This window comes from Psammomys obesus, unplaced genomic scaffold (genome assembly GCF_907164565.1).
Source record: "Psammomys obesus unplaced genomic scaffold, mPsaObe1.curated_primary_1811, whole genome shotgun sequence".
In the NCBI taxonomy this organism is placed as follows: Eukaryota; Metazoa; Chordata; class Mammalia; order Rodentia; family Muridae; genus Psammomys; species Psammomys obesus.
In genome coordinates, this window is record NW_026596125.1 from 2,914,361 (window position 1) to 2,935,737 (window position 21,377).

At 40.3% G+C, this 21,377-nt stretch overlaps 1 protein-coding gene across 3 annotated transcripts in view; it reads right to left on the reverse strand.

The window, feature by feature from the left end:
• The window catches only part of Hpse2 (heparanase 2 (inactive)), a 618,971-nt gene that overhangs the window by 114,780 nt on the left and 482,814 nt on the right, over window positions 1-21,377 (reverse strand). For all 3 annotated transcript variants that reach the window (XM_055591606.1, XM_055591605.1, XM_055591604.1), the window contains 2 exons: window positions 16,991-17,097; window positions 12,602-12,716 (listed from right to left, as the gene is read on the reverse strand). In XM_055591606.1, coding sequence (XP_055447581.1) covers window positions 12,602-12,716; window positions 16,991-17,097 — 222 coding nt within the window. The remainder of the gene's footprint in view (window positions 1-12,601; window positions 12,717-16,990; window positions 17,098-21,377) is intronic.

Consider the following 21,377-nt stretch of genomic DNA (forward strand, 5'->3'; position numbering starts at 1 on the left):
CAACCAACCAACCAACCAACCAACCAACCAACCAACCAACCAACCAATAAATAAATCCTACCGCAGAGGAAACAGAAACCAAGTAATAAAATACCCACCCGATAAAAACAAATCCAGAAATTACCATCTAGACCTATCCCAATCCCAGGTGTGTAAATGCCAGTGCAAAAGTACCATCAACAAGAGCCGTGGGAATATGTTTCCACTAGAGCCAAGCTATTGTACCATGTCAGGCCCTGGTTATTCCAACAGAAGTGAAGCACAAGGAAAAAAAACCTTTAAACTGCTTGTATGAAGATGACGAAGGTACTTAAAGAGGAAATTAAGAAATCCCTTTAAGAAATTCAGAAAAACACAAACAAAATATGGGAAGAAATGAATAAATCCTCCAAAGAAATCTAGGAAAATATAAACAAATCATGGAAGAAAATGAATAAAACCGTTCAAGACCTGAAAATGGAAATAGAATCAATTGACAAAACACAAACTGAGGTAATTCTGAAAATGAAAAATTTAGGAATTTGAACAGGAACTACAGAGGCAAGATTTAACAATAGAATAAAAAAAAAGTGAAAGAGAGAATATAAACATTGAAAATATCATAGAAGCCGGGCATAGTGGTACACGCCTTTAATCCCAGTACTGGGGAGGCAGAGGCAGAGTTCAAGGCCAGCCTGGTCTACAGAGTGAGTTCCAGGACAGCTAGAGCTACACAGTGAAACGCTGTCTCAAAAAACCAAAAAGAAAAGAAAATATGATAGAAAAAATAAATGTATCAGTCAAAGAAAATGTTCAATCTAAAAAACTACTAATACAAAACATGACAGAATCTAGAATCGCCTGGGAGATGGGCTTCTAGTCATGTCTGTAGGGATTATCTTGATTACATTAATTGAATTGGGAAGATCAACTCATTAATTTTTAATGGAAGAATGTTGAAAAGTCTCCAGTTATGGTAACAAATGTACTTATCCCCTCACCTGCTCTTGCCTTATCTAATCTGAGTCTGTTGTTAAGTGCATGCCCATAAAAGACTGTTAGCTCTAAGAACCAACACCTTTATCTTTATACCGTGTTCTTCCTTATATTTAACAAATGTATTTGCTTTGAAGACAGTTTTGTCTGAAACTAGTACAGCTACTTGTTTTTTGAATCTGTGAATGTCTTGGTTTCTGTTGTGATAAAATGCCATGACAAGAGCAACTGAAGTGGGAAAAGAGTTTACTACAACTTCCCTTCATTTCAAGGGGAGTCACAGCAGCAAGAGCTTCAAGTAGTTCAGCTCTTGCATCCTCATCAACAGAAGAAAGCAATGAACACTTGAATGCAGAACTCAGTTCACTTTCTTCACCCTTACACAGCACAGGATCCCCTGCCTGGAACAGTGCCCCTGCATATTAATAGCAGGAATGCAAAATGGTTAAAACAATTGGTAAGAACAGCTTGGTAATTCTTCAAAAATTTAAACGCAGACTTTTCAGATGAACCAGGAGTTCCACTTCTAGAGAGCTTAGTCTACACTGCTGTAACAAAACCTCTGAGACTGTATGACTTATAAAGAATTTATTTCTCATGGGTCTGGAGGCTGGAACCATGGCATGGGTGGCTGGTGTCTGATGGGAGCTTCCATCAGAAGTGCTCTGTTGGTGCACCTTCAGAGCTGTACAGCCACGCTGTATCTGCACCAGGTGGAAAAAAATGGCAGGGGCAAGAGAGCACAGCCTTCAACTTTGTGCCCCTTTATAAAAGGGTATTATTATTCTCAGTCATGATGAAGGAGCCTAGGATACAACTGATGTCCAAAGACCACAAATCTTAATATTGCTGTACTGAGGATAAAGCTATAGAAAAAATGTTGGAAGGGATTCTATCATCCCAACTGTAGTACTAGGGATACACCCAAGAGAAATGAAAACATACACTATACATTGCTCATATATGTTCAGATGAACATTGTCATACTAGACAAAAAGTGTAAGCAGCCATAATAGTCACCAATAAATAGGTAAATAAAATGCTGCACATCTAGACAACACGACTGTGATGGCTTATTTGGTTTTCAATTTGATTACATCTGTATTTTTCTTGACTGAACTATTGAGGTGGGAACACCCACCCTAAATCAGGACCACACCTCTGGTGGCAGCCCAGGACATGGAAGAAGGAAGGTTTTGCTTTTTGCCTGCTTATTCTCACTCTTACTGACTAGTTCATCTATCCTGCTGTTGAGGAATTATGGCACTAGCATTAGAACCTACTTCTTTGGGATTCCAAAGTGGATTGAAGACCAGATGAAACATTCTCCTGGACTGAACAACTACTGGATTCTTGGCCTTTCCACAAGGGGACAGCCATTATCAGGCTAGCTAGACCACAGCCTGTAAGTTACTTTAATAAGCCTCCCTTTAACACACACACACACACACACACACACACACACACACACAATGTATAAATTCTGTTTCTTTAGAGAACTTAACTAATAGGAGGATATTATTGAGCAAGAAAAAGGAATGAAATCTTGATATGCGTTATAAGATGAATTAACATTAAAACATTATACTAGGTGACAAAAGGCCACACACTTCAAGACCCATTGATATAAAAACTCCAGGAGAGGCACATCTCTAGACAGAAGATAGATGAGTGGCTTACAGAATCTGGGGAAAGTGAGACTGAGGAATGCCTTCTGATAAGCACAGCATTATCTTTCCAGGTTGGACACCTCTATAAATACACTAACAATGTGTGGTGTGCATAGGTATATGCAGGTGTGTGTACCTGTGGAGGAAGATGTGGAGGACAGAGGTTGATGTGGGCATGTCCTCATCTGTCACTTTCAGCATTATTCATATCAGAGTCTCTCACTAGTTCTGAAGTTAACCACTGGCCAGTGAGCCCCTCGGACCTTCCTGTCTCTGCTCCATAGTGCTGGAATTACAGGCATGCGCTATCGTGCCCGGCTTTCATGTTTGGTTGGGGATATGCACACAGGTGCTTATGCCTGAACAACAAGCAATAGAATAGTCTCCTTAGCCCCTCAATAAAGCTGTTAGAAAAATGAAACAATGGATTGCGGAGATAATTCAGTTGGTGAGTGTTTGCTGTGGAGGCATGAGGACTTGAATTGGATTCCAGGAACCTGTGCAAAAGAGCCAGTGTGCTGGTGTGTGCTTTTACCCCCAGTGCTGAGTATGCTGAGAGAAGTGGGTCATTGAAACTCTCTGGACAGCTAGCCTGGCCTAATTGTAGGCCCCAGAGACACTGTTTTATAAATCAAGGTGGCTCCGAATTAACTATACCCAAGGTTAACCTCCAGTTTCCACACACACCTGCATACACACTAATAGTTGTCTACACACACACACACACACACACACACACACACACACACACACACACATACACACACAAAACCTCCAATACTATTTTGTTTTTTCTGTGAAATAGCATGTGTGTCCTCTTCCCCTGCACATTCAATAACTGTTTAAATAGAAAGTTGCCCTCTCTCTAGGGAGAATAAAAAGTTACATTCTGAGAAACTTTGGGGAGGAAGAATTCAAACTTCCATGGATTTGTTGATGAAGATGCCTAAATCACTTTCAGAGCTTTCTTTTTTTGGGGGGGTGTGAGGGGGCAGAGAGCTCTTAAAATCATTTGATAAAGTTTGAATAGAACACCACCAACACAGGCTCTAAGATCAACAATCACTAAATGGAACCTCATGAAACTGAAAAGCTTCTGTAAAGCAAAGGACACTGTTGTCAGAACAAAACAACTACCTACAGATTGGGAAAGGATCTTCACCAACCCTAGATCTGACAGAGGGCTAATATCCAATATATATAAAGAACTAAAAAGAAGTTAAAAAGCAACAAATCAAGTAATTCAGTTAAAAAATGAGAAACAGAGCTAAACAGAGAATTCTTGATAGAGGAATATCAAATGGCAGAGAAACACTTGAAATGCTCAACGTCATTAGTCATCAGGGAAATGCAAGTCAAAACGACCCTGAGATTTCACTTTACACTCATCAGAATGGTAAGATCAAAAACTCAAGTGACAACACATGCTGGAGAGGTTGTGGAGAAAGGGGAACCCTCCTCCACTGCTGGTGGGAATGTAAACTTGTACAACCACTCTGGAAATCAATCTGGTGCTTTCTCAGACAACTAGGAATAGCACTTCCTCAAGATCCAGCCATACCACTTCTAGGCATATATCCAAAAGAGGCTCAAGTACACAATAAGGACATTTGCTCAACCATGTTTATAGCAGCTTTATTTGTAATAGCCAAAAGCTGGAAACAACCCAGATGCCCCTCAACTGAGGAATGGATACAGAAATTGTGGTACATCTATACAATGGATATTACTCAGCAATAAAAAACAAGAAAATCATGAAATTTCCAGGTAAAAGGTAGGATATGGAAAAGATCATCCTGAGTGAGCTGTCCCAGAAGCAGAAAGACACACACTGTATATACTCACTCATATAGACATACAATATAGGATAAACCTGCTAAAATCTGTACATCTAAAGAAACTAATTAAAAGGGAGGACTCTGGCTAAAATGCTCAATCCCCCTCCAGAAAGGCAAAGACGGTGGACATCAGAAAAAGGAGAAAACAGGGAACAAATCAGGAGCCTGCCAGAGAGGGCCTCTGAAAGGCTCTGCCCTGAAGACTATCAAAGCAAATGCTGAGACTTATGGGCAACCTTTGGGCAGAATGTAGGGACTCTTATGAAAGAAGGGGAAAATAGTAAGATCTGGAGAGGACAGGAGCTCCACAAGGAGAACAACAGAACCAAAAAAATCTGAGCACAGGTGTCTTCCCTGAGACTGATACTCCAACCAAGTACCATGCATGGAGATAACCTAGAACCCAACCTAGAACCCCTGCACAGATGTAGCCCATGGCAGTTCAGTATCCAAGTTGGTTCCATAGTAATGGGAACAGGGACATGAACTGATTGGCCTGCTCTTTGATCACCTCCCCCTGAGTGGGAAGCAGCCTTACCAGGCCACAGAGGAACACAATGAAGCCACTCCTGATGAGACCTAATAGACTAGGATCAGAGGAAGGAAAAGAAGACCTCCCCTATCAGTGGACTTGGAGAGGGGCATGTGTGAAGAATGGGGAGGAAGGGAAGGATTGGGAGGGGAGGAGGAAGGGAGCTACAGGGGGGATACAAAGTGAATAAAGTGTAATTAATAAAAAATTTTTTAAAAAGTAAGAAGAGAAAAAAAAAAAGTTTGGGCTAGGTTTCCAGCAGGGAAAATAAACCTCAAGGGACTTCAAGGTAAGACCTTTTGTAATAATTCAGTGCACTGGGCAGCTTTCCCTGCTGAGTGTATGTTGTGATGATTTTTCACAGACTTTGGTTACAAGTGGTCATGACACTGAGAACAGATCTCTTCTGATTAGGAAGAGTTACATACAGGGCAGGGTGTGTTGTGTAGGAAGCAGGACGTGTAAGTTACTTCTTAAACTCCCTCCATATCCATATCTGCCACATCCTCCATTTCACATATTCTAACATCCAGGATAAGTGAAAACAGCATATTTTGGCCAGTCCTTGCCACGCTTAAACCAAATCTGAGATTCATCTAAGACATTGCTAACTGTTCAAATTTAATGACAGAAGTATTTATTGACTGATAAAATTCTGAAAATTTATACATTGTGGGGTATATCTAAATAACTTAAACCCAAATTTATGTTTACTTCTTCTATTTCCATGTTTTTATTCCCATTTCTTTAATCACCTTTCTGTCCTAATCTTTTATATTTGTGTGTGCATGCGTGTATGTGTGTGTGCATGCATGTATGTGTGTGTGTGTGTGTGTGTGTGTGTGTTTGCTTTGTGCTGAATCCAGAGTTACTCTATTTCTAGAAAGAATTTTCACCTAAAACTAATAGCTACTAAAACCTAAAAATGAACTTGAGAAAAAGACACATTAGTTTTGGTTCTAACAGTCACTAGTGAGGAGCTTTTTGTTGGTTCTCAGAATCACTGTCTATATGTCACAAATACAGTATTTTTTATGAAATAACCTTAAGTTTGTCTTACTGTGACACTCACCAGAAAGCCCTCCAACCCACTAAAAGGCATTTCCTCCATACTCCCTTTTATATCTTCCTTTGTTTCCCCTCTCTTTCTTTCTGATCTGTTTGTGTTAGGTAATTTTGGTTTGGCTCTTCTCATTCCAGAACCAACCTTGTTTATCTTCATCTGCAGGTTGCTTCAAGGGTGGCACAGAACGCTCCTAAGCTCTGACGTGCCAGAGCTGTAGCTGCTTCCTCTCGCAGATTTAGGTTGCTACCCAATTTGCAGTCGCAGTGATTCTCAGGGTTGCAGTCTAGGAAGGACATAAATGGCTGATGGCAGAGCAGGGTTTTCGATTGTTGCTACTCGGTGACTCACATAGTGTGCTGTCGTTAGCACTTTGATGTGACATGTCACGGTTCCCAGGGATCACTGGACCATTTATAAACGTCAGGACAGTGTTAGCGTTAGCGCTGCAGCCCTGGGAAGGCCTTAACTGCTTTCACTGGGAAAGTTAGGCCGCATCTTCTCAGGAAAAAAATGGAACATTTAGTTTGCCTTTAACTATTTGCAGTCAGTTCCTCTCAAATTCATGAATCACAACTTTCCTTTTCATTCCTTTAATTTTCTGGCATTTTAATTTTTTTTAAAAAAATTTACATTTCATATTTTAGTCATCATTGAATCTATTTCCATACATCTAGACAAATATTCAAAGATTCTTATCACAGTTATGTCCATTTATTGTTAATAACTATCGCTGTGAGTTACAATTTTATATTTTACCACGTCGCTTCACAAACAACAAAAAGCACTCACCAGTCATTGAGTGTTTATGATGAGGTGAAAGATACACGTGCTCTGGCTCGTGCAACCCTTAGCAACCCTCCGAGAGAGTTTCCATTCTCGTGGGAGACGTAACTGATGTTCACTACAGTTTTCTGGTAATTTCAAATACATATAAGAGGTAACTGGAAAAACTGGTCAGGCTGATCTCAAAACCAGTATTTTTAAGAACTAAATTCAAACACTCCCTGCTCTCCAGCCTCAGCAGTTACTGCCCACTTTCACAGAGGAAATAAAGGCTCACATGACTAGAAAATTACAGTGTAGCATTTTGAACTCCATCTCACTCCACGCCCAGAATGGTTTCTACTTCCCAAAGGGGTGAGCTGTTACAAACACTATTGTGTGTTGCTGACATACTGTGCATATTTCTCAGGTCGATAAATAGAGAAAAGAGGAGAATGGGCAGTAAAATAGCCAGAGAAACTTGTGCGCAAAGGCGTTAGCAGCCAAGTGCTGCCTGCCTGGTCGGATGGCGCACAGCGCAGGCTCTGATCTCAGCAGCCAGGGGTTGGAGGCACAGAGGAGAAAAGAAGCGAGTCATGTTCTCTGGGCATGTAGCCCGGTGCTTTGGCCATTGATGGAGGCAGCCTGAGATCCAGTGATTGATCCCACAGCCCAGGCTGCCCTTCTCTCAGCAGCAGGAGGCTCCCACAAAGAAAGCTGCACATGGAAAAGTCTTTGTTAGGGCCCCTAATGACAGGATTGAATTTCACATCACAGCTACCCTAAACAGGTACACTTTGCTTCTTTCATGTTCCTGATGGATCCCACGGGAAAGGAAAGAAAGAGAAGAAAGGTTACACTAAGAAACAGGTCACAGGCTAGTTTGTCTGGGTTTGTTACCTCCCCTGCCATACCACCTCCAGGTTTTTAGCTTTTGAATTCTTCAATTTTCACACACCCTGTGTGGCCATGGAATAGCAATGGGAAAAACTTTCTGAGATAATTATTCATAATTCATCTTCCATGACTCACTGGAAAACGCGTATTTTGGTGTATATGTGACTGCTTGTGTCTGGATGCTTTTCTCCCAACCTAAACTTGCCTCCCTAGGGCTATTTTGCCACTTATTGAAGAGCCACCTAGGACTGTCTCTTCCAGAAGGTCTTCTGGATAGCCCTTGCTGCTCCCTGTGATGCCTCCTGTTTGGATGGTTCAAGACTCAGCCAATCCAGCAAAACTGGGATATGGGTTTGTAATTACTTGTCCCTCCTGAAGAAAAGCTACATTAAGCTGATACTGTGTTTGTATCTCAGCTATGCTGTGCACAAGGGGTAACCAGCTATAACAACTTGAAGGAGGAAAAAGAAAGATGGGATTCTTAACTTGTCCTAGAATTTTACGATGGTTAGGTTAACCAAGTAAGCCAGACTGGCAATAGTAAAAGGCTAAGGTTCTTTGCAAAAGGCAAATGACATCTGAACAGTGATGGCTTGGCTCTGAGTATGTTGTTATGGTGACTGCAACCATAGGCTTAATTTTATTATAGACTACTGAGTTGTGCTTTAATCCATGACTGATTATTGTACTCCAGAACAATGTACACAGAGAGTGTTCAACGGATGTGCACAGGGCTAGTGAATATTTTTTGTTACCCATCAAGGATAGTAAGCAAAATGAGTGCTGATAGCATGCAGATACAGCACTATGCCTAGAGTAGAAATGCTAAGACAGCATAATCCAGCTCCTTACACTAGTCTCTAAATAAGACTGATCTGTAATCTCACAAACACACAGTGGGTTACAGATCCTGCAGACTGAAGACCATGTCTTATTTATCAGTACATCCACACAATGGTGAGCTCAGAGCTCAGTTTTATTTTATTTTATTTTTTAATTGAATTATATCTGTGAAGACTCCTTTTGCTGTCCTAGTGTGGGAGTTAGGAAGATGCTGACTAGGAGTTCCCCATTCCTCTCCCTGAAAGCTCTGTAAATCACATTCTTTAAAAAAAGCAACCAGCTGAATTCCAAAACCCTCTCCAAGGAGAAGTGCCCAGGGCTGGTGCGTCTGGACTCTGTCCACTGGATGTGCCGATCTCTTCTGTACAAACATTGTCTACTCCCAGGAGAGCTCACAACTGATGGCTGAGCTGTGGAGACTCACATGTTCCCTCTTTCCCAATGTCAGGGCCGTCAGGGGAGAGGATGGGAGTGAAGGACAATGTGTGGCTTAACTAAAATGTGCTCCTTTCTCAGGAGGAAGACAGTCTCACGGCAGGAGGAGGATGTCACTCTTCTAGCAGAAAACCGTGAGGAAACAAGGAATGCAGCTGAAAAGTTATTTCCTGAGCGGAGCAGGACAGCAGAACCCTCTCTCGTTCTTTCCCTTCCTCCCTGCCCCCATTTCCCGCCTTAATCTCTCTTCATCCTACTTTTCTTTACTTCTTTTATAAAGGAGAAGTCTTCAAGTCCCATGGAAAACTGGCTCAAAGATACAGAGATGCCCCCAGCCTCGTGTCCTCATAGGCACTCTGCCTCTTTCATTATCAGTGTCTCTCAGCAGAGTGGTGCTCTCACGCTTGGCGGACTTCCACCGTGACAAGGGGGTCCATATTCTACAGTGGGATTCACCTGCGGTGCGCATTCCGAGGTTTGGGATCAGTATATGGATTCCAGTTAGCATCATTCAGAGGTTTCCCACCCTAGATGTCTTCTGCAGCGTTCTCCCCACGCCCTAACTCCTAGAAGCCCATTTTACGGTGTTATCCTATGCTGACATTGTCTCTTTCTTACCTTTGACAGGTACTAGTGGAATGGCCCTGCCAGAGCTAAGTTGGAAAGCCACAAAGTTAACCAGGAAGGGGAGGGGTGGTGTTGGACATGGCCTGAGGAGCCTTGGGACTCAGAGTCTCACTGCCTCTGGCTGTACTCAAGAACACCAGAAAAAGCAGACACAAATTTGCTAATAAGATTCTTTCCTGAAATATGTGAATCTTGGTTTGAAGGAATGGGAGTAGAATAATACTTATTTTTCTGGGAGAAAAAGTACAATTCATTAATCCTCTAATATTTTAACTTCTCCTGAAGATGTAACCACAGATTAAACTCCGCCAAGTTTTTATTGGCAATGTTTAGTTACCAGTTCCACAGTTCTCTGACATGGCAACCAATATGATCCTCAGGTCAAGCTCCATACCCATCTTAGGAGCCAGACAGCCACATCTCTCAGATCACATCTTGGTCTGGCCTTGTAAATTCTTTCCAGGGGAGACTTAGGACATCCTCTCCCAGCTGTGGAGTTTTCTACTTATAAGGTACAGAATTTGCCATGAGGAAAGATAAGAAAGAGCTGCTACCTTTTAAGTGCCTTTACATATGCTTTCTTTATCAGAGCTTGATGTTCCCAGACTTCAGCTGTACCCAGATGTACCCAGCCCCCTTTGGCCTTTGTGTTACATCCATGGAACTTGTGTTAGCATCTTAGAGGCTTCTGTGAGCTCTGGAGCCACCAGGCATCAGCTGAGGGTTTCTGTGCTATGCATTCAAAGAGAGACATTGGCAGTTACTCTTATCTGGGGAGAATAAATCTGTGAAGGTTTGTGTCTTTAATGTCTACATGGCCATGTCCTGGGAAGTCAAAGAGAGGCATGGTAGCTTGCTTTCTTCGCTCACATTTATCTCCAGATGTAAGCCAAAGGCAGAATTTGCCTCAGGCTTTGGCAAAGATACGTAAGTGAGCACTGTGGGAGATAATGTGGCCCAGTAAAGACAAACCCTAGAGTAAAGAAAACCCTAGTAAAGAAAAGAAAAGAAAACCCTAGAGGCCCTGGCTACTGGGACTTTTTTGACCTTGGACAGTCACTTATTCTTTAGCACGAGCAGTTATGATAAACAATGTCTTCTATGCTTATTTTTCATTGCTTACTGCTCTGCACAGTTTGGCTCACCACAGAGACCCACTGCCAGGAATTATCAGTGAGCAAACAGGGCATGGTAAAGATGAGCGAACGAAATCCGAATGAAGGGAGGAAAGAAGAAAAAAAGGAGGAATGGAATTTTGCTGATACACTGAATAGAAGGCCACTATAAAAGTAATCTGTGAATTGTGAAGTATTATCTGCATCGCTAAAAGTGGCACTTGATCATTCTGTCAGAGTGAGCATTACTTCCCTCATTAAAGCTCTCCAGTGCTTTTTTTCTTATTACTACAATAAAAGTCTAATTGCCTGGGGCAAGCTCCCTCCTGCCTCCTTTGTTTCTATCAAGTCTCCTCCTTCCATGTCTCAGGCATGGGCTTGGGTTTCTGCAGACACGCTAAGTTTGTTCCTGCCGTGAAATGTTTTGTTAGCCTCTGCCCTGCTTAGAAAGCTGTGTGATGTCTGCATGTTTGGCTTCTCACCATTAGTTGTCTCTTTCCTAACCAGTCACATGCTTAGAAAAGGCTTTCTTGTACATGCATCTAGGAACATTCATAATAGTCTATTATTTATTTATTTGTTGTTGCTTCCTTCCCAACTTCTGCTGCAAAAATGAAACAACAAAAAAAAAAACCCAAAAAACAAAAAACCTTGTATTTATTCCAAATAGAAAAATCTATGTTTTTTAATACTTATGCTTTGAGATAGTTGGCTTACTTATATAAACACATGAAAATAAGACAAATCTTTATGGTTCTAAGCAGAAAACTCTCACCCTATTCCTTCCTACCTCAAACATACATACTTCAAGGCTTATTCTTGTTCTGTGAATAAAAACAATTGTGTCAATTGGTTTCAGTTTTGAGACTTGAGAATGATACTCTTATGAGCCACAGTATTCCCTGTTCTGGGCTTGAAGGCTTCTCACTTGGGGGTTGGAAGGTGGAATAAGTGGGGTAGAAATAGGTAAAGGAAAGCAAATAGCTGGGAAATGTACTGTTCCAGAATGTGTTTATTCCCAGGACCCTCAAGGCAACAGTAATTCAAGGCCCAGGATCTGGGTCTATGGCTGGTATTGTATTCCTCTTTCCCTGTCTCAGAGAACATCTCAAAGGGCAACCACAGGTATGGGGAAAGGAGTCTGACCTTCTATCAGGACCATATTATGATACCCATGTAAAAGAATTATCTGTGTAACATTTCTGAAAACAAACAAACAAACAAACAAAACAGCCTCTCTGGACTCAGTAAGATATCTCTGATGATCATGCAGATCACTCAGATTTCTGCCTTCATCATCACATAGGGGTCAACATCTAACTCCAAGTACACTTTATCCCTTCCCTGAGAGATGGGCTCCTATTGTATCTGATCTTGGTGAACACTCCCATCTGCTTTCAACATGCTGTATTTGACGTTAAATAATGTCTCCTATTAGCATTAAAATAAAACAATCTGGAAAAACTCACCCTCAAGCAGAGTTCAAACAGGCCACAAGTAGATGTGGAATCTTAATTGCACAAGGTTTGCTAAAGTAATAGTAATACACTTATACATTATACACATATAAATGTATGTATATATATGTGAGTATATACATGTATGTCTATGTAGAGATGTGTGTGTGTGTGTGTGTGTGTGTGTGTGTGTGTGCATGTGTAGGGGGATGAAGCCAAAAGCCCGTGGAATTGTTCATGAAATCAAAGAAAAGAATGCTCTGTCTGATTTATGAAAGAGACTGCCAATAGCAGAAGGAGAAAATTCTCCTAGTGTGGAAAAAGGAATGATCAAAAGAACCAAATGATGTGGAAATGAACTGGGAATCTTTACCCAGCACTTACTGGTAATGGGTTAAAATTCTGGTCCACCAGATGGTTGTATCCGTGGTCGAAAAATGAATGTCGTATCACAACATCAATGCCCTGATTGGCCAACATTCCTAAAGTGTTTAGCCATCTAAAGGAAAAAGAAAATAAGCCACATCAGTACATTTAAAATAGCATCTAACAAGCACTGTGAAGACCAGCTACAGCACAGAAATAGTCCCCACCCCAGGACCATCAAATTTACTTGCTGCTTTAAAGGAGAAAATCATTTAGGTCCTGAACAGAAAGCTGTAAGAGAGCTCACAGATTATCAACCCTACTCTCTTTATTTTACAGGAAATAGGTCTGAAGGGATAAAATGAATTGTTCATGGTCATAAAGTTACCACAGGTTATGACTTATATTTTTCTTCTAGAATGCTGACAAATGAATACTGTAACCACTTAGAACCCAAATACGTCCTCCTTGGCCACACAATCATACAACTGCAAGACTTCACAGAACATCTGCTGCCCTCAGTCTCCTCACTGTAACAGCACACACACTTTGCACAGGGTTCTAACCTACACAGACCTATGGCCTATGCAAAAATAGCCTCGTCATTTGGTTCCCTCATGTTTCACTGTCACAGTCAACGTAATGATGTTTTTCCTTGACATCATAATAAAATATTCAGGGATTTAAGCACATTACCTTCACATATGTGTTGCATTGGGAAACCTGCATTGACCTGACTATGCAAAATGTGTAATTTTCGCAACATGCTACTCTACTCAAAGCCTGCCTTCAAGATTCTTCACAAACTCCCTGCTGTCTCTGCCTTTGTAACTGACACATTCAACTCATTCATCAATTTAGTCATTCATTGTTTTTTTCTCTCTGTATTGCCACTGCTGAAACCATCACCCCTTCTTTGCCTTTACTTTAAGCTTCATTTTCCACAGGTCTTAGTCTCACAAAACTACTTTTGGATAGCCAGCATAGCATGCTCTCTTGTACTGACCCAAGTCTTCACATGGTTTAACTCCTGTTTAGCATTTTCTACCTACCCTCCTCTAAATAATTTCTTTCCATTTGTCAAATTTCTTACCATGCATGAGTCTCCCAGGCCAGTGCTCTCTTCTAAACTCTGGCATCCTCACTAGCAGTACCACCTCTGCCTTCAGAGAGTGTTCTGTGGATGCCCTCTGCCAGCATGGTGGATGGTGACCTCCTACCTATCTCTCTACCACTCCCCATCAGTTACAGGTCCTCAGCCACACAGCATTTGAACTTATACTCAGAACACTCAGCACAGCTCCTGGTCTGTTGTAGGTACACAGCTCTGTTTAGGTTGACATTTATCTGGACAAAATTAGATTTTAGAAACTTTGAAAATCACCATTTAGCACATGGGAAAAATTATGCATAGTTATGATTTCCCAAATCTGAAACCATATGGGGCTCCAAACCCATGACTTCCAGAATTAACTTTTGTCCTTGCTGGAAAAAAAAAGAGCATTTCTAATTCTTATAATATGAATAAATAATGTTCACATTTCAAATCTTTTTTTACATTTACAATTTTATTTTATTCTCATATAAATGAACACATTTACTGGCAATTAGAGTTACAAATCCAAATCCAAAATCAAAGCAAACACACACACAAAGAACTTTTAAATCAAAAGAAAAGTCTGTGTACAATAGAGCAGAACCTTTGCTATGATAGTTTTGTTCACACTGGGACACTGTGACCCAGAGAACTGAAATTACTTTGAGAACATCACGTGGCAAAGCTACTTGTCTTGATTATTTTCAGTAGTTTGGCAAGCCTGTGAAATCAGGATAATAGGCTCAGCTCTAGCTCTAATCCTAAGGCACAGTAGCAGGGGGATTACCAAAGACGCCCCACTGTGGAACTGCAATAAGACCTCTGGGTACAAGTACCTCTTAAATCAGAGCTCTTGCCATGTTCAGAAAGTACAAAGATATCCTGGCCTATATTTAATATTTATCGAGAAAAGCAAACGTGAGGTTTCGTCTTCTAAAAGAAATAAAGTATGAGTAAATGCTCACCACATGTGCATTAGCCCATCAGCACCATCTGCACAGGCCCCTGGGGTTGTGTTACTTACTTGTTTAGTAGCTACTCTCGCACTCCATGGTGTTTATTCAACACCTATTATGTGTTACTGAATGCTCTAGATGCTGGGGACATGGCAGCCTATCCAAATGACTTTGCAGCATTCCAAAGAGTTTCAAGACTAACAGGGTAGCACTATCTTTGGGTCTCAGTAGCACAGACTTCTGATTCATGCATACATTTGCATGTGCCCTGGGAAGCCCATAGTTACGTGATATATTGGAAAAGGTCCTGAGAAAATGCCATCTTTCCACATGCTTGCTAGCTTCTTGAAGCTTCTTAGAATGTTGTACCTTCTTAGAATGTTGTTTCTAGGCAACAATTTATATACCTTCATGAACATAGCACCTTGCTAAGTTCTGCCAGTAGTGTTAAGATGGGATGGATGACAAGGAAGTAAGAGGGAAGGCCAGGAGCAGAATGAACTAGATTTAACTGATCTCTGCCAACCAAGCACTGATAATCTGAAGCACAGACCAAATATTAACAACTATGTTCATTTGCAAAGTTCATGTAGAGCCCTATGGCTATTTGGCTGATGCTTGTGCAAAGACAGGTCTCTGTTTCACCCGCCTCCATGAAGGTCTGTGATACTTTTTATTTCACATCATTCCTTAAATGGAAGAGTATTTAGGAAAACATTTAGTACAACCGGGCTGTTGCTGAACTTCAAAGCAAAGTTATTTGGTGACAGCTGAGCAAAGTCCTGGGCTGATTCCAAGGGATCCCCTGAGTACTTACTGCTAACCTGGCTTTTCACCCCTGCGACAAGATTCATATCAAACCAGGGGGGATGGGATGATTACGAAAGAAGACTCTTAACAACACTGCATTAAATGCTGATTCACTCCATGACATTAATTTGAGCCATTATTACTGAACTTCTCTGCGAAACATAATGTTAGATGTTGAGATTACAAACATGGAAAAAATAGTTGGTTAGTCTCTGGTTGTGAGGGATTTGTCCTGGCTACATGACATTGGGGAGCCAGGCACAGCTCTGTCTCCTGGCTCAAGTCATGGAAGATGCAAAAAGTAACACTATGAGTTACACTGAGCAATCATCTTCATGACCATTTGATATTATTCGGTACGGAAATGCCATCTACTTAGCTGGCCCTGATCTGTTCTTCACAAATGTGTTGAAGAAGCTGTCTCAATGGAGGGGAACTGCATCTGTCTAATTAGGAACAGCTGTTAGTAGCAAAACACATAGCTGAGGGCAAAGCTACAGTTCATGCATTGCTTAGCCAAAAAGCCTGGGCCAAAGGACCAGAATGGATTAGGAAAAAAATAGTTGGTTAGAATCTAATTGTGAGGGGTTTGTCTTGGTTATATGACACTCGGGAGCTAGGCAGAGCTCTATGCTCCTGGCTCAAGACATTCTCCAGGAAACTACAGTAGTCTTCAAATGCATTTTCTCATCCCTTCCAAGATCCTGTGCATAATACTGATAAGGTCTAAGTTTTAAAACACTCATCAGATTATTTCTTCTTATAACTTTTTAGTGGTTTGGAATGAGCCAAGAACAAGCCATCATTTCCTTCATATGGTTTTCACGACCTTCCATGGTCTGGAGTAAACTATCTTCATAATGTCAGCCTTCATTATATCTCTGCTAAAACAAAGCTTTACTCGAAATTAGTCATTGTTCCTCTGCTATGCCTTTTCTGTAATGTTTCTTCAGCCTGAGTTATCTCACTGTCGGTTCTTCCACTCTTTGCCTTTCAAGGCCAGAACACTCTTTCCATATCCCACAAATGCCGCCTCCTCCATGAAACCCTGCCTGATAATTCCACTATGGGTAATTATTTATTCCTCTGCCATCCATCACTTTTCTTTTATAGAAAGGCTGTGGAAAAAGAGATAACGGTCTACCGTAGTGGGGAAAAGGCTGTACACTGGAGAAGGCCATCTGGGCTTGAGTCTGATCTCTGCCACTAGCTAAATGAGCTACCGTGGCTAACTTCAACTTTGCCTTTCAACGTTGATACCTGTAACAGGAGGACTAGCCTCTGTTTCACTGGCTCACCACTAAAACAATAGCATCAATCAAGTATTATAGCATTTCAGACAGTGCTTGGCACTTGACAGATCCAGTATACATCAAATAAGTGACCAATTACTGTTTGTAAAGTAAGTCTAAATATATTCACAAATGAATGGATGAAAAAAGTTTTCACTGGAAATGACCTTTGCCTTGCAATGGCCAGTGAGTGTGTTATAGTTTCACTGTCCTTTCCTGAAAGTTCCAGGGAGGAAAAATGTAAATTACTTACAGAAATCCTGCAGCATAGGAATCTGATAGATTGTTTGTGCCTCCAGCTGAGGTGGTCACTACGCCTTCAAGCCAAATCTTCTTTCCTGGAGTGTATGTATTGACCACCTGTTCACACAACAAAAGCACAAGAGGATAGATGAGATTTGCAAAGTTATTCCCAAATGAGAATCACTGTCACTCCCTAAAGGAAGTGTCTCTCATTCCCTGCTCCCAAGTGGTCATAGTTTGTACTTTTTACTACATGAAGATGTGTACCTGTTACCTTCCTTTTACAGGAAGAGCATGCAAAGAGAAAAAGAGTAGTCTACCGCAGTGGCTAAGGGGCTGGACTCTGGAGCAGACTGACTGAAAGGCACGGTAAGTTACCACATACATACAGCAGCATTAATGTGCTCATGTGTTCATTTTTTTCCTTAAGTAAACCCAAGCTATGGTGATAGAACAAATGCATACTCCAGAGTTTAAGATGACTTTAGGGATGCAACATCCTTCACTGGAAAAGAATAAACAATCATGGTTCTATATTAACAGGTACTGAGGAGTAATGTTTTTCAGGACCATGTTACAGCAGTTCTATGATAAAGCACACTGTCTGTGAATCAGAAGTCATGAATCATGAGTAGGAAAGAAAATGTTTTAAGGAAGTTTTGTATAATGAGCATAGCATGTATTTTATAATCATATTTTGATGATAACTGAAGTATCTGAGCCATGGGTCAGCTCCTACACAGGGAACCACAGCTGCATGCCTTCCAAGCAGAGGCAAAGCCTTGTTAAAATGTGTCCCTCTGAAGTTTTGAAATTACCCAGTCTCTGTTCTTCAAGTTGGAGGCTGGCCAAACTATTGCGATCAGGGTGCAGATACACTGGAAAGCAATCTGGCAGTTTTGTAATGGGTAATACTAGTAGCTTCTGAAAGTACAGCCTGAGTCATAAGCTTATCTATAGCTAGTTCATTTGAGGCAATAAGAACAACTAGGAGAAATGGAGAACTACAGGACTAAAACAAGGAAAAGGGGAAAAGACAATAGGAGGATATGTTTTCAAATTGGCAACCAATGCTGGCAATCTAGGAAATTTTGATAAAAGCCTTCATAAACCCCAAAACTGCCTAACTGTTCCTCAAGATGACAATGGGAAGCATATGTCTCTTGGTTGTAAAGAGCAGTCTAATGAAATTTTCCTCTCCTTATTTCATACGAAGCTATGAGAGCTGAGCATGTTCCCCAAATATTTGTTGCCCCTGTCCAGAGAAACCCCACAGAAGGAATGAGAAGCAAGTTCCTGTTGTGTTCCATTAGCACCAAGCCCAGGCGTTTGCTATAGTGGCTAGGATGTGAAGTAGGATTGGAGGGTGCTGGAATACACAAGGAAAGTTGATAGAGAAAATAGATACCCAGGAATTTTTCCCTGACCCAAAACCAAAACCATTATTTTTCAAGTTTCTAAAGAGAAAAGTACACAGATTTCACCATGCCACTGTCTGTGGCAGGTGTTCATAGTTAAAGGACTGAAATATAAAATGTACTCTATGCAAAATATGAAATACTCTGCAGCATTTGAAGCAAAATTTCAAATTCAACATAAATTCAGAAACACAAAAAATGCTTTAAAACTTCAGTGGTAAGTTATAAAAGAAAGTAACATAATGAGATATATGGTATGATATTAGTTATATAACCATTTTAAAATATACAATAATAAAGACCAAAGACACACGTGTTTTAAGGACATACATCAAACCTATAATGAGGACACAAAAGAAGAAAATAGACTAACCAGGATCTCTTGTGAACTGATAATAGGTTTTGCTGTATACTATAGAGTATACTATGGAATATAGTTCAGTTTAGCTCTTTGTGTCTTAGGGCTGTAAGAAAGAATATATGTAGATGTAATTATATGACTACACATGATTATACAATATGAACTACATATCTATACCTGTGACCAAACTCACAGGTAGACATCAGCAAGTAATCATGTTTCTTTTTATATTTCTTCCTAGGTATAGCTTCCTACAACTGTCCCAATACCATTTAGGAGAAAAATTGCATTGCTTTATAACTCATATAAAACAGGAATTGGCAAAGTTACTGAGCTTTTAAGAAATAAAATTGTAAAATATTGGGGCTAGAGAGATGGCTCAGTGTTTAACAGCACTAAGCTGCTCTTCCAGAAGATATGGATTCTATCCACAGCACCCACATGTCAGCTCACAACTGTCTGTAACTACAGTTCCAGGGGATCTCTCTCTCTCTCACACACACACACACACGCAAAACACCAAATGCATATAAAAATTGTAAAATATTATAGAAATTAGATAGCAGTAAGGCTTCCAGCCAAGAATGGAAGAAAGAATGAGAATTAATGGTGGAGAACATACTAGCATGCTGTTAAAGACTAGGGGTCATATGCTTAACAAGGACAAAGCAAGGGTTCAATTTCTACTGCTACAAATAAGACAACACCCTCCAATCCATCTCTGTATACTGAAAGAAAAGTCATCATTCTTACAGCAAGGTAGCTATCCCACTCTTTTTAACACTGCTTAGAATGCCTATCCCAAAGGGAATTAGAAATCATAAAAATAGCAAGAGAAATATCTTTTTTGTTTTTGTTTTGTTTTTGTTTTGAGACAAGGTTTCTCTGTGTAGCCTTGGCTGTCCTGAACTCACTTGGTAGATCAGGCTGGCTTTGAACTCACAGAGACCCACCTGCCTCTGCCTCCCTGAGGCTGGAATTACAGGCAAGTGCCACCACACTTGGCTAAGAGAACATCTTAACAGAGTAAAAGAAAAATCACATTGTGAAGATGAAGACTATAATGTCTTAAAATAAACTATATATGTACATGTAACAAACATTTGCTTCCTTTATAGCTAATTAAAACTGAAGAATGTATTTATATTTTTCTTTTTTTCTTTTTTTTTTTTTTTTTACCTTTGGCTTCTAGTATAGCCACAGTTTAACTTTGTTCCCAGAGATAAACTCTAAAAACATGGTAAGTGAAAGAAACTCAACATAAAAAGTCATGCATCATATGGATCCACTTATTTAAAACAGCCAGGATATGTCACAGCAAGTCTACAGAGGTTCAAAGTAGATTAGTAGCTCCACAGGGTTAAAGAGAAGGAAGTTTGAGGTGTGGGACAAGAGAGAGTGACTTACTAATGACCAGAAGTTTTCTTTGTGAGTCTTAAATATGCATTAAAATTAGAAAGTGGTAAGGATTTAAAACTTTTATGAATATACTAGAACTCACTAACTTTCATATTTTAAAAGGATGATGTTATGGTATGGGAATAATTTCACCATTTGTTTAAACATCTATCTATCTATCTATCTATCTATCTATCTCTCTATCTATCTATCTATCTATATCTGCAAAAATATAGTACCTAAACATGTAAAAATAAACAAACAAGCCCATAATGTAGGAAGAAGAATGTACCCTGAGAATTCTGACATGAATCACAAGCTACCTTTGACTTGACAATCATTATCTTGGCCTTAACATTCTTCATTAATATTTAAAGGCATGGATTTGGAATAAACTATAAGTTCCTCCTGAAAATAATATATAAAAGTATATTAGCATTTTATTTATTTATTTTTAGATGTATTTATTTATGTATATGAATGCTCTATCTGCACGTACAACCTACATGCCAGAAGAGGGCATCAGATCACATTATAGATGGTTGTGAGCCACCATGTGGTTGCTGGGAATTGAACTCAGGACCTCTGGAAGAGCAGAGAGTGCTCTTAACTGCTGAACCATCTCTCCAGCCCCCATGTCAGTATTTTATAATATGAATGCATACTTCTTTGGCTCTTAACATTCAGAGTTTTGACTGTCTTTGGTTATAACCGGTTGAATCCCATGAGTTACAATAATAACTGGTCTAAAAATACATGGTATAATAGTGGCAGGAATATCAGAGGAGTAGCCAACCATTATCTGAAGGCTTCACTACTTGGCACCATTATCATGCCAAGTGCCTATGATTAGACAAGTTATAAGTTCCAGGGAAGATGTTATTAAGCTGCTAAATAAACACAGAATTAAACTGCTTCAAAATGATATCATAATACCTATGGTCCAATACAGCTCTCAACTCTTATCTAAGAAGCTTCTACCTGTACTAGAAGGTGATTAACACAATGACCCACAACTGACCAAGATGCAGAGAGTAAGAGAATGTAGAAAGCTCATCCCTAAAATGAACATGTACACCATATCACCCCTTCCCCAAGGCTCAGGGATCATTGTGGAAGTGTGGGGAAGAAAGAATGTAAGGGACAGAGGTGGTGGATGAATATAGAAAAACAGTGTCTTTTAGACAGCTGAACGCATGAACTCACAGTGGTTACAGTAC